We start from the raw sequence: 13953 nt of genomic DNA, 5'->3' as shown, positions 1-13953 counted from the left end.
CAAAAATCCTAAAGAATCTATAAAACAACTATTATAACTAATAAATGAATTTGGCTCTGTCTAGGATAAAAGGTCAATATACAAAAATCAGTATTTTCTTCAGTTGTATTTTCTTTGTATATATAGAAACACTCGGAAAATAAAATTTGAACAATTTCATTTTCAATAGCATCGAAAATATAAATTAACTTTGGAAATGCAAACAATTGCCAAGAGAAATTTAAAAGGATCTAAATTATTGAAGAGATATACTATAATCATGAATTGTAAATTGGAAGGCTCAATATTAAGAAATCAATTCTTCCAAAATTGATCTGTTCAACCCAAGTCTCCCCAAAATCCTAGCAGGCATTTTTGTAGAAGTGGTCAAATTGATTTTAAAATTAAAATGGAAATGCTAAGGTCTTAGAACAGTGCTGTCCAATAGAAATGTCCAAAACAGTAACTACTAGACATGTGGCTTTGAAATGTGACTAGAAAAATGAGAAACAGAAAGATATTTAACATATTATTTTAATATTTTGAAATAATTTCAAATTTAAAGGGCAGTAGCAAAAAGAATACAAACCCAGAGGGGTAAGGGGTATGGCATGTATAATCTTTTTTTTTCTGTTATCGTTTTATTTCTTTTTCTGTTGTCTTTTTTATTTTTTTCTAAATCTATGCAAATGTTCTAGAAATGATGAATATGCAACTATGTGATGATATTAAGAATTACTGATTGTATATGTAGAATGGAATGATATCTTAATGTTTTGTCTGTTAATTTTTTTAATTAATAAAAAAAATTTTAAAAAAAAGAATACAAACCCAATACCCAGAAATCCAATATACAGCCCCTCCAGATACCCAAATCAACCAATTTTTGCTATCTATGCTGTTATCTTCCATGTATCATCTATCTATCTATCTATCATCTATCTATCTATCTATCTATCTTCTGAACATTTGAGAGCAGGTTGCACACATAATACTCCATTAACACATAATAGTTCCATGTACATTTTCCTATAAACAAGTATACTCACTTACATAATCACCTAGGCGCTGTTATCCAAATCAAGACTAAACTTGACATAAAGCTTGCATTCTATATATCAAATTTTTTCTTATGTCTCAACAATGTATTTTGTAAAAAAATCTCTGATCTTATTTATTTGTAAGTCTCAGAAAATCTTAATTTTGACCGGACCTCAGACTTAGAGGTAGAAGCTCTCAGAGAGGACAGCCTCTGTCTTTTGGCAATCTGTTCCTGGCATTTTTCTTTGGCCTCCTTCATCCTCTTAGCCAAAAATTTAGCATATTCTGAGGCCTCTTCCTTATTTTTCTTAGTACGCTGTTTCTTCAGGGTAATATGCCAACATTTATGATGCAGGACACGTGGAGTAACAAGACGCTAAATCTTGGGTGCTTTGGTCCTAGGTTTCTTATCTTCTTTGTCCAGGGGCTTCCTAACAACATACTGGTGGACATCATCTTCTTCGGAGAGATTGAAAAGTTTGTGGATTCTGCTGCCTCTTTTGGGCCCCAGGTGACAAGGCAAAGAAATATCAGTCGGTCCAGGAATTTCCTTCTCTCCTCTTTTAACAATAACAAAGTTGAGAACACTCAGATTGGCATCCACAATGCAACTCCAAACAGATTTGAGCTTTCTTTCTCCAGTTCTCCTTGGTCTATATACCCCTTAGTAAAAGGCAGATGCAGCCATGGGTCAAGACACCCCGCTTCATACAGAAACCTTGTTTGTCTTTTCCACCACTGATTGGGACAAGATAATCCTTTCAGTCTTCACCCAGAGTGTCAGCAGCAGCTTCTGTGGTCGTTTGCTTCTCATAAAAGGTACAGAGTTTGCGTTCATCGTCCATTCCAATGAGCTTCTGGCAGCCAGTGGCTGGGAAGGAGATGTTCAATCTATTCACTAAAGCTTTCGTGGGCATAAGGTGCAACAGGCACTACAGCGCACTCTTCCCTCAAATTCCATGGAATGACTCCGAGTGTGAGGGGTGCTCCACAACCATTCACCCTCTCAGAGCTGAGGGCACAATGTAGTTAGTGGGGATCTGGAACTCGCACCATAGGCCTGCCTCCGTGCCGACTGGGAGCGAGGACACCACCATGACGCTCCTAATCAGGCAAAGCTCCAGCCATAATCCTCTGCCATCCGCTCTCCCATGGTGTCCTGGTCTTCCCAGGACTGAGCTTTTGACCTAGACCCTTCCCTGCTTAGGGCTTGGATCTTGTTGCGACAAGACTGTGGCAGTGCTGCACATTGGGGCTCGATCCTCATTCCCCCAGTATGATCTAACTCCCTCTACCATTTCCCACCTTCACGCTCAATAATATCCTTTTGAGACTTATCCTTCATTCTTGACTTTGTCCTGTATCATGTATTGCATTTAATTGTTACCGCTTTGGTTTATTTTTCTTTCTTTTTTTAATGGTAGAAACAATTATACAACATAAATCTTCTCATCCCAATCTCGCCCAGTACACCATTTAATGGAATTAATCACATTCACAATGTTGCAGTATCTCATCATCACCTTGTTAGAACCTTCCCTTCACCCTAAACGGAAGCCCTATGCTCATTTTTCATTAACTTCCCATTGACTCTGCTCCACATCCCTGGTAAACTGTACTCTGCTTTTTATCTTTATGAATTTGTATATCTCTGATATTTTCTTTGTGGTTCTTAAATTTAATATCCTAAATCTATAACAATTGCATTTGTCTTGATACCACCTTAAATCACCAATTAATCTAATTGAGGCTCCTTTGCATATGATACATTGCTTCTCTTTTGCAGCCTTCAGAATACTCCCTCTATCTTTGGCCTTCAACAGTTAGCTTATAATATGGCATGGTGTGGGTATATATGGGTTTATTCTGTTTGGAGTTCATAGAGCATCTTGGATTTGTATATTCATGCCCTACATTAAATTTGTGACATTTTCAATTATTATTTCTTTGAATATTCTCTTTGCCTCTTTCTCTCCTTCTAGGACTCCCATAATGTGTATATTGTTATACATGACTGTGTCCCACAAGTTCCTCAGGCTCTGTTCATTTTTCTTCACTCTTTCCTCTTTCTGCTCCTTAGATAGGTTGATTTCAATTGTCTCATCTTCAGGTTCACTGATTCTTTCTTCTGCCAGCTCCAATCTGCTGTTGAACTCCTCTAAGTAATTTTTAATTTCTGTTACTGTGGTCTTCAGTTCTGTTTGGTTCCATTTTATAATTTCCATCTCATTATTGATATTCTCTTTTTGTTCATCTATCATTTTCCTGAATTTTTTTGTAGATATTTTCCTTTAGCTCTCTGAGCATATTTAGGACCATTTTTTGAAAGTCTTTGTCTGGTATGTCCCAGGTCTTGATCTTTTTCATCTAATGCTTTAGTTTTCTCCTTTGCCTGGGCCATTGCTTCATAGAGCCAGGCAGGGCACCATGAAATCCTACTGCTTTTTTTGAGATCCCACTGCTTTTAAGTAGCCTTTTTCTTTACTTGGCACTTTCCTTTTACTAAGGTCCTTTATTTTCTGAAGCGCTGAGAAAGATGTTTCTGCCAGCTCTTGATGATTATTTGAAGGTTCTATGGATGGACAAAGCCCTGAAGTATCCTACTCTACATGGAAGCCTAAGGTTATTTAATTTTAATTATTTATGTTTAAAGAACCCCTTTTGGCTAGCAGCTGCCATGTTGATCACTGCAAGACAGGAATAGCCAAAACAATCTAGAAAAAAAGAAAAACAAAGTTGTAGAGCATATGCTACTTAATTCAAGGCTTTCAACAAAGCCAGGGTGATTAAAACAGTTTAGTAATGACCTAAGAACAGAATAAATGGGGCAGGATTAGATCCAAAATAATATAGTAATTTGATTTTTAAGGAAGGTGCCAAAGCAACTGAATGGAGAAAGGAAAATCTTGTCAATAAATGATGCTTGAACAACTGTAAACTCTGTGAAGAAAAAAGAATCAGTGAACTTGAAGATAAAACTATTGAAATTATCCAATCTGAAGAGCAGAAAGAGGAAAGAATGAAGGAAAGTGAACAGAGCCTGAAGAGTCTGTGGGAAACCAAATAGGCAAGTTCCATAAGGAAAAGAGAGAAAGAGGCAGAAGGAAAATTCAAAGAAACAATGGCTGGAAAATTCCCAAGTTTAATGAAAAACATGAATATACAAATCCAAGCTGTTCAACAAACTCTAAACTGGTTAAACCCAAATAGACCCACATGGTGGCATACTGTAATCATACTGTCAAATCGCAAAGATAAAGAGAGAATTCTGAAAGCTGCAAGAGAAGCAATGGGCCATTACAAGGGAGCCTCAATAAGATTAAGTGCTGATTGCCATGGAGGCAAAAAGACAGTGAGATGACATATTTAAAGAGCTGAAAGCAAAAAACTGCCAACCAAGAATTCTACATATGGTAAAATGACAACTCAAAGATGAGCACGGGTGAGCTATTCTGGAGGCTATTCTTATGCAAGCTTCATCTAGATATTGCTTATTGCCATGGTTTGCCAAACCCCAACTGTGTAGATGCCATTAAACTTACAGGGTAGTTTTGAGGGTGAAATAAGACAATGGATATCAAATGCTCATCGCTCCACCTGACACAGGAAGGTGCTACACTAGAGATTAAATTTTAGAGTGTTGTCCCCTTCTTTAGTGAGTGTGCTGGCTTGAAAGGATTATGTACCCTAGAAAAGCCATGCTTTAATCCTGATCCAATCTTGTGGGAGCAACATTTTCTTTTTTATTATTATTAAGTAAATTTAATAGTGACAAGAAAATTATAAAATATAAATTGACCCAAGGGGTTATTTATCATTATCCAAATTTCTGGAGTTCAAAGGGTTTATTATTTTTCTGAGAGTTTATTTTATAGTTCAATCCTTCAATTAGTCGAATCTTAGAGAAGAAAAAAATGTGAATAATTTTATGATCGCTTTTCAATTTGCAATGATAAAGCTCCCAGAATGACAGAGGTGGTTTCTAAAAGGGGGCTTTTTTCCCACTTCTTTTTCATTTTATTGTTTTAAATAAAGGCAAATATAACTTAAGAAAGAAAAAGAAGAAAGAAAAGCATGTAGGCTCTACAGGCAAGGAGTCCACGTTCATGTATCTGTGTTCTCTGTGAGGTAACGCAATTCTCTTTTGTAGAGAAACATGCAAAAGGCCAAACAATATTCCGAGCCATACTGCACATGGAAATGTTAAAATATGCAACATGCAGAATGCAACTTTCACCTCTGTACACAAGTCAATGCAAAATCTGCAAAGAAACAAGTGTTACAGTAAACAAAGTCAGGTGCAAGCAATGATAGCTGAACAATGCAGTAGTGCTCACCCAGTTTGTACAGTAATTGGCACTCTACAGTATTCCTACTCGTTTTTTTTTATTCATTTGCACTTTGTGCTCCTCTCCCTGGGGATCTAATTCAATCTTTACAGAAACATCTGGCCCCTCCGACCTCATTAATTTCATCTTTTTCTTTGGAGGGTTTTTCAAAGTGCCCAGCCTCTCCTTTACTTTGTACTCCAGTGTACGGTGGGGAATCCCATAAATACTCTGAGCTTTGGAAACACTCATTTTTCCACTCATAACCACTGAGATTGCTTCCTCCAGTATCTCACTGTTGTACTGTCTACAATGCCCTCTTTTCTTCCGAGGCTGCTTGGAGCCAGAATCTCCTTCTTGATCCAATGTGGGATATGGCTGTCCAGAGGTAGACTGCTCAGCATCTGAGCCCCAAGAAGCGGGTCCAGCATCTAGCATACTTTTCCTATTTTGTTTTGGAAGAATAGCCCTTAATTTTTTACTAAGCACGCTCTCTGTTTGTGAACCCATTACCAAAGAGCTATAGCTGTACTGATCACCAGTGCGAGATTCCCAAGAAAGATCCATCCCTTGAACTTGTGGTATCTTTAAATCTACAGGAGATGAATGGCTCACATCCTTTTTTCCATCTTGTTTTGCTTGAAGTGCCATTTTTGGAAAAGAAGAGTTTTCTGCAAGAAAAGGAAGGTCACTGATGTTGCTGAGTGCACCATTTCCCCTGAATTTTATATGACTGAGGTTGAACTCATAATGTGGTTTTGCCCAAGAGGCTTCCCTGGATAATATTAAGTGTTGTCCATGATTCTGTAATCCAGATGGCCCTAGGCTGGCAGCTGAGGACAACTGGTTTCTGCTCAGTAGTTCTTAACTAATCTGCAGGGATCGAGAGCCAGTGGAACTTTGAGTGATGTGGAGTGTCCAAAACCTTCCCTGGTTCCATCCTACTAAGCTTCTTGGAGGTACCCCATCACCACTCCGAAGTCCATCTGGGTGGTACTGGCTGGGTCTCCCAGGATGCCCATTCCCTTGAGTACTGGAGCAGCCTGGGGAGTGGCTCAGGGAAGTGCTGCCAGAACATGGACTTTTCTTAGTGGATACATCAAGTACACCATCTTGTTCGCTAGGTTCTGACTGAGACTTTCTGACAGTAAGGTTCAGAGGTGAGTCTTGGTCAGCCATGAGAAGTTTGCTGAGCACAGGGTTCTGAGTAATTGCAGCCGTGGGAGAGGTGGTGACTGGAGATGCTTTCGGCAGGCTTTGGTTCTTTGTGCTATTGGGCTGGCTGGGGTCCTGAGTAGAGCTATTTTTTGAGGTATATTCAGCAGCATATTGTTGGATCATTCGCTGCATGATCTCACAGGCCACTAGGGGAATACTGGGGTCGGAGACCCAGGGACTGTCTTTTCTATAAAACACTGCATTGAGGAACTCTTTTGCTTGCTCTTGTTTAAGTAGAGCTTCTTGCCCAGCTCCAGAAGCTGGTTCATCCAGACCGACTAAGTGTGTCTTTACTTTATCTCTTCTCAAGCAACAGAATAGACAATTTTCATCAAAAGTCCAATCAGAAATGTTTCCAGGCTCAAAGTTTTTCGGAGGGGTGTTAAATATATGCGTTAAGCCCTTAAGGTCCCGCCGGCTGCCGCACAGAGGGAAACGGGAGGATTAACTGTGTGTCGAGGATTAACTCCCCGGCCTCCGCCGCCCGCAGAGGAAATGCAGCTGCTGCCCCCCCGCCCCCCGACCCCGTGGCCATGACACCCCACTTGGTTCAATCAGGCGGACCCGGGGCCTGTGACAGCTCCGACTTCCTCCTCCCCCCGGAGCAACCTTTTCTTTTAATTCCTATTCAATAATTCAGTGTAAGAAAGGCAGCCTTTTAAAAAATAGTGCTAGAGCAATTGAACATTCATAGGCAAAAAAAAAAAAAACAAAATATAAACCCCCAACATAAGTTTCACACCTTATATACAAACATTAACATAAATGAATCCCATAAAGTGTGAAACTATATGAGTTTTAGAAAAAAGCATGGGAAAAAATGTTCAGGATCCAGGGAAAGCAACGAGTTCTTTGATGTGAGACAAAAGCACAATCCAAAAAGGAAAAAGTGATGAACTAGACTTCATCAAAATTAAAAACTTCTTCTCTATAAAGACCTTATTCAGAAGATGATAAGCTACAGACTGTGAGAAAATATTTGCAAATCACATATCTGGCAAAATGTAGAATCTAGAATATGGAAACAAACTCTCAAAATACAACAGTAAAGAAGCAAACAACCCAATTAGGACATGGGCAAAAGACATGAAGAGATATTTCACTGAATAATGTACACAGGTAGCAAATAAACACATTAAAAAATGTTCAACATCATTAACTATGAAGAAAATGCAAATTAAAACCGCAATGAGATATTACTAAACACCTATCAGAATGGGTAAAATAAAAATTATGACAACAACAAATGCTGGCAAGTGTATAAAGAAACTGGATTACTCATATATTGCTGATGAGTATGGAAAATGGTGTAGCTACCCTGGAAAAGTTTTTAAAAAATGAGAATGTGCCACTACCATATGACCCAGCAATTGCACTGCAACACATTTATATACAGAAATGAAAATTTGTGGTCACACAAAAATCTGTACATGAATTGTTTAGAGCAGCTTTATTTATAAAAGGTCAAACTAGAAATGACATAGATTTTCTTCAATGAATGAATAGTTAAACAAACTGTCTTGTAATTATTAAAGTATTTAAAATAAAAAGTTAAAAAAATAACTATTATACCATCATCAAGGTGGATTTATTCTGTACTGTGACATACTACTCAGCAATAAAAAGAATAAACTATTGATAAAAGCAACAACTTAGATGAATCTCCAGAGAATTATGCTGACTGTAAAAAAAAAAAATCCCTTTTGAACTATGTGAATGTATTACCTAGTCAAAAATCTAAATAAAAATAAGTATATTTTAAAAAAATCCCAAAAGGTTATATAAATGATTCCATTTATATAATATTCTTGAAATGACAAAATTACATATATTTGTTTCTATATTATAGAAACACAGGACAGATTAGTGGCTGCCAAGGACTAAGGAGGGGATGATAGGGCTGGGCATTGGAGGGAACAAGAGGGTAGTTGGTGTGGTCATAAAAGAGAATGTGGGTGCACAGGTGGTTCAATGGTAGAATGCTTGCCTTCCACGCAGGAGACCCAGGTTCCATTCCTGGACCGTGCTCCCCCTCCGAAAAAAAAAACAAAACAACCAAACAAACAAAATATTGAAAAGAGTAACATGAAGTATCACTGTGGTGATGAAAATAGTCTGTATATTGGTTGTATCTATGTCAATATACCAGTTGTGATATTGTTCTACAGTTTTCAAGATGTACCATTGGAAAAAAACTACGTAAAGTGTACAAGGATAAAGGAGAAACTAAAAACACTCTAAGATAAACAAAAGCTGAGGGTGTTCATTGCTAGACTTGCCCTACAAGAAATGCTATAGTGAGTCCTTCAGGCTAAAATAAAAGATTATTAGATAGTAACTTCAAGCAATATTTAGAAAAAAAGAACTCTGGCAAAGGTAACTACATAGGTAACTAGAAAAGCCAGTATTACTGTATTTTTGGTTTAAATTCCTCTTTTTGTAACATATATTATTTAAAAGACAAATATATATAAAACAATAATTCTAAATATATGTTAATAGGCATGCAATATATAGAAGTGCAATTTGTGACAACAGTAACCTAAAGTGTTGGGGCACAGAGCTGCCTGGACCAGAGTTTTTGTATGCTATAAAAGCTAAGTTGGTAGTAATTCAAACTAATTTTATAAATATATAAACTATATAAATTTAAGATGTTAATTGTAATCCCCATGATAACCATTAAGAAAATATCTAAAAATATATACAGAAAAGGAAATGAGAAAGGAATAAAAATGGTACGCTACAAAAAATCAATTACATACACAAGAAAGCAGGAAAAGGAGAACAAAAACAAATAGCAAAATGGCAGAAGTGAGTCCTTATCAGTAATTGTTAAAATGTAAGTGGATTAAGCTTTCAATCAAAAGGTACAGGCTGGCATAATGTATTGAAAAATCATAATACCATGATAGTCTGTCTGCAATAGACTCTAAAAACACAAATAGTTTGAAATACAATAGACAAATGTGAGAGTTAAGCCCCTTCTTATCAGTAAATATTTTAAATAATTAAACAGGGACTGTCAAAATAGACTAAAAAAAAAAGATCCATCTATATGCTGACTTCAACAAACTAACTTTAGATACAAAGATGCAATGATGTTGAAAGTAAAAGGATAGAAAAAGTTATTCCATGAAAACAGTAACCAAAAGAGAGCTGGGGTGGCTATATAGTTATCATACAAAATAGGTTTTAAATCACAAAAGTTTACAAGAGAAAAAGAACATTATATATTGATAAAAGGTTCAACCTATCAAGAAGTTGTAACAATTTTAAACATTTACACACCTAACAAAGAACATCAGAATATATGAGGCAAAAACCAACAGAATTGAATGGAGAAATAGCTAGCTCTACAATAATACTTGGAGATTTCAATACTCTACTTTCAAAACAGAAAAATTAGAATGAAGATGAATAAGGAAAGAGAGAATTTGAACATCACAATTTAGACCTAACAGACATTTATAGAACACTCCACCCAACAACAGCAGAATAAATTTCTCATATGGTAATTTTATACTTAACTTTCTGAGGAATTGCCAAACTGATTTTCATAGCAGCTGAACCATTTTACGTTCCCACCAACAAAGCATCAAGATTCCTACTTCTTTGCATCCTCACTAACATTTATTTTCCATTTTTTTAAATAATAGTCATCCTAATGAGTATGAAGTGGTATCTCATAGTTTGTATTTGCATTCCCTTAATGACTAAGAATGTTGAACATTTTTTTCATGTGCTTATTGGTTATTTGTACATCTTCTTTGTAGAAATGTCTACATAAGTCCTTTGGCCATTTTTTTAAAAAATTTTTATTCAGCATACAAACACAAACATTCTTACCATATGATCATTCTTGTTATATAATCAATAACTCACAATATCATCACATAGTTGTATATTCATCATCATGATCATTTCTTAGAACATTTGCATCAATTCAGAAATAAAAAGAAAACAGAAAAAAATTCATACACACCATAACCCTTACCCCTCCCTTTCATTGATTACTGGCATTTCAATCTACTAAATTTATTTTAACATTTGTTCCTATATTTATTTATTTTTAATCCATATGTTTTGCTTATCTGTCCATACTGTAGATAAAAGGAGCATTAGACACAAGGTTTTCGCAATCATCAGACACAAGGTTTTCGCAATCACACAGTCGCATTGCGAAAGCTATACCATTCTGCAATCAACTTCAAGAAACATGGCTACTGGAACACAGCTCTACATTTTCAGGCAGTTCCCTCCAGCCTCTCCATTACATCTTGACTAACAAGGTGATATCTATATAATGCGTAAGAATAACCACCAGGGACTTTGTCTTCGCCACCTGGCTTGTGTAGCTGTCCTGAGAGCCCTCTCCACCTCCCGTGCACAATGGCCACTCTTAAGGAAAAACTGATTGCACCAGTTGCAGAAGAAGAGGGAACAGTCCCAAACAATAAGATCACTGTAGTGGGTGTTGGACAAGTTGGAATGGCATGTGCCATCAGCATTCTTGGAAAGTTGGCTGATGAACTTGCCCTTTTGGATGTTTTGGAAAATAAACTCAAAGGAGAAATGATGGATCTGCAGCATGGAAGCTTGTTTCTTCAGACACCTAAAATTGTGGCAGATAAAGATTACTCTGTGACAGCTAATTCAAAGATTGTGGTGGTAACTGCAGGAGTCCATCAGCAGGAGGGGGAGAGTCGCCTCAACTTGGTTCAAAGAAATGTAAATGTCTTCAAATTCATTATTCCTCAGATCGTCAAGTACAGTCCCGATTGCATTATAATTGTGGTTTCCAACCCAGTGGATATTCTAACATGTGTTACCTGGAAACTAAGTGGATTACACAAGCACCGTGTGATTGGAAGTGGGTGCAATCTGGATTCTGCTAGATTTCGTTATCTTATGGCTGAAAAACTTGGCATTCATCCCAGCAGTTGCCATGGATGGATTTTGGGAGAACATGGAGACTCAAGCGTGGCTGTATGGAGTGGAGTGAATGTGGCAGGAGTTCCTCTCCAGGAGCTGAACCCAGAAATGGGAACAGACAATGACAGTGAAAATTGGAAGGAAGTGCATAAGATGGTTGTTGAAAGTGCCTATGAAGTCATCAAGCTAAAAGGATATACCAACTGGGCTATTGGCTTAAGTGTGGCTGATCTGATTGAATCCATGTTCAAAAATCTATCCAGGATTCATCCAGTGTCAACAATGGTGAAGGGGGTGTATGGCATAGAGAACGAAGTCTTCTTAAGCCTTCCGTGTATCCTGAATGCTTGGGGATTAACCAGTGTTATCAACCAGAAGCTGAAGGATGATGAAGTTGCTCAACTCAAGAAGAGTGCAGATACCCTCTGGGACATCCAGAAGGACCTGAAGGATCTGTGACATTTGAGTTCTATGCTGTAGAAATTTAAAAACTGCAATGTGATTAACCTTGAGCTATTAGTTATCATTCATGTACATGAATCACAGTTTGCTTTTATCTTCCTAAATATGTGAATCTGGGCCCCTGGAATCAAAGCAAATGCTTGGTATAATGCTTGCTATAGGAGCCCTTGAACAAATAAAATTAACTATCATAGTGTGGAAAAAAAAAAAAGAATAACCACCAGGATAACCTCTTGACTCTGGAATCTCTCAGTCATTGACGCTTTATTTTGTCTCATTTTGCTCTTCCCCCTTTTGGTCAAGAAGGTTTTCTTAATCCCTTGATGCTGAGTACCAGCTCAGTCTAGGATTTCTGTCCCACATTGCCAGGAAGGTCTTTGCCCATTTTTAAACTGTGGTGGTTTGTCACTCTGTTATTAGGTTGTAGGAGTTCTTTATATATTCTTCATATATTAAACCTTTATCAGATATATGGCATCCAAACATTTTCTCCCATTCTGTAAGCTGTCTTTTCATTTTTGTGATATTATCATTTGATTCATAAAAGTTGTTAATTTTGATGAAGTTGAATTTAACGATTTTTTCTTTTGCTGTTCACGCTTGTGGTGAAAAGTATAAGAATTCTTTTGCCTAATAAAAGGTTCTGAAGATATTTACTTAAGTTAACTTAGGTATATGGTTTTATGGGTTTTTATATTTAAGTTGTTGATCCATTTTGAGCTAATTTTTATATATGGTGTGAAGTGGGGGTCTACTTTCTTCTTTTGCATGCAGTTATCCAGTTATTCAGCATAATTTGTTAAAGAGACTTATTTTTCCACTGAACAGACATGGCACCCTTGTCAAAAATCAATTGACCATACTAAATCAGAATACTGGGTAAAGGATCATATGGCCCATATTTTCAAATTTCAACCTCTGTGTGAGACCAAAGGGAGAGGTGTGTTTATCCGGTGCAAAATTTATATTTTGGGTGGCACATTATCTAATTAACTTGTATGGTCAGTTTAGTCGAACATAATTACATGGAATCTTGAATAGGGCATGAGATCTTGTAAGTTTGTACAGGTTAGTGTGTGCCCCAATATATCCCAGGGTAATTTGGGCAGAGAATAGAAAAGTATTTGTATTTGCAAAGTCTCCTTGGTAGACTGGGGAGAAAAAAACAAAATATTCAACTTCCCTACCTGAGGAATTCCTGATATTCTCGCAAGCTGTGGGAACAACGAATTCAATAGGCTACACCCTTAATCTTGGGGCTTGCCCCTATGAAACTTATTCCTGCAAAGGAGAAGCTAAGCCTAGCTTTCTCCTTTATAATTATGTCTAAGAGTCACCCCTGGAGAACCTCTTTTGTTGCTCAGATGTGGCCTCTCTTTCTAAGCCAACTTGGCAGGTGAACTCACTGGCCTCCCCCTTACATTGGACATGACTCCTAGGGGTGTAAATCTCCCTGGGAATGGACCTGACTCCCAGGAATGAGCCGGGACCTGGCATCATGGGAATGAGAAAGCTTCTTGAGCAAAAAGGGGAAGATAGAAATGAGACAAAACAAAGTCTCAGTGACTGAGAGATTTCAGATAGAGTCGGGAGAATATCCTGGAGGTTATTCTTACACATTGTACAGATATCCCTTTTTAGTTTATGGTGTGTTGGAGTAGCTAGAGGGAAGTACCTGAAACTGTTGAACTGTGACCAGTAACCTTGATTCTTGAAGAAGATTGTATAAGTATATTGCTTTTGCAATATGATTGGGTTATTGTGAAAACCTTGTGTCTGATGCTCCTTTTATCCAGGGTATGAACAGATGGGCAAAAAAAAAAAAAGATAACAAATATATAAATAATAGGGGGAGATCAAGGGTAAAAATTGGGTAGATTGAAATACTGTGGGTCAATGAGAGGGAGGGGTAAAGGATATGGGATGTTTGAGGGGTTTTTCCCTTTTTTTGGAGTGAGGAAAATGTTCTAAAAATGTGTGAAGAATACAC

General features: G+C 37.3%; 2 protein-coding genes and 2 pseudogenes across 8 annotated transcripts in view; 1 reads left to right on the top strand and 3 right to left on the bottom strand.

Annotated features, from left to right (window-relative positions):
* The window catches only part of LOC143667233 (L-lactate dehydrogenase B chain-like), a 35765-nt gene extending 23291 nt beyond the window's left edge, over positions 1 to 12474 (top strand). For both annotated transcript variants that reach the window (XM_077141221.1, XM_077141220.1), the window contains one exon: positions 10676 to 12474. In XM_077141221.1, coding sequence (XP_076997336.1) covers positions 10959 to 11960 — 1002 coding nt within the window. In that variant the 5' untranslated portion in view covers positions 10676 to 10958 and the 3' untranslated portion in view covers positions 11961 to 12474. The remainder of the gene's footprint in view (positions 1 to 10675) is intronic.
* The window catches only part of ZNF629 (zinc finger protein 629), a 90556-nt gene that overhangs the window by 44274 nt on the left and 32329 nt on the right, over positions 1 to 13953 (bottom strand). The window lies entirely within an intron of this gene.
* On the bottom strand, positions 815 to 3031 carry LOC143667224 (small ribosomal subunit protein eS6 pseudogene; annotated as a pseudogene).
* Positions 5248 to 6885, bottom strand: LOC143667223 (ligand-dependent corepressor pseudogene; annotated as a pseudogene).

Source organism: Tamandua tetradactyla, chromosome 23 (genome assembly GCF_023851605.1).
Source record: "Tamandua tetradactyla isolate mTamTet1 chromosome 23, mTamTet1.pri, whole genome shotgun sequence".
NCBI classification, from domain to species: domain Eukaryota; kingdom Metazoa; phylum Chordata; class Mammalia; order Pilosa; family Myrmecophagidae; genus Tamandua; species Tamandua tetradactyla.
This window is presented reverse-complemented; position numbering and strand designations above follow the sequence as displayed.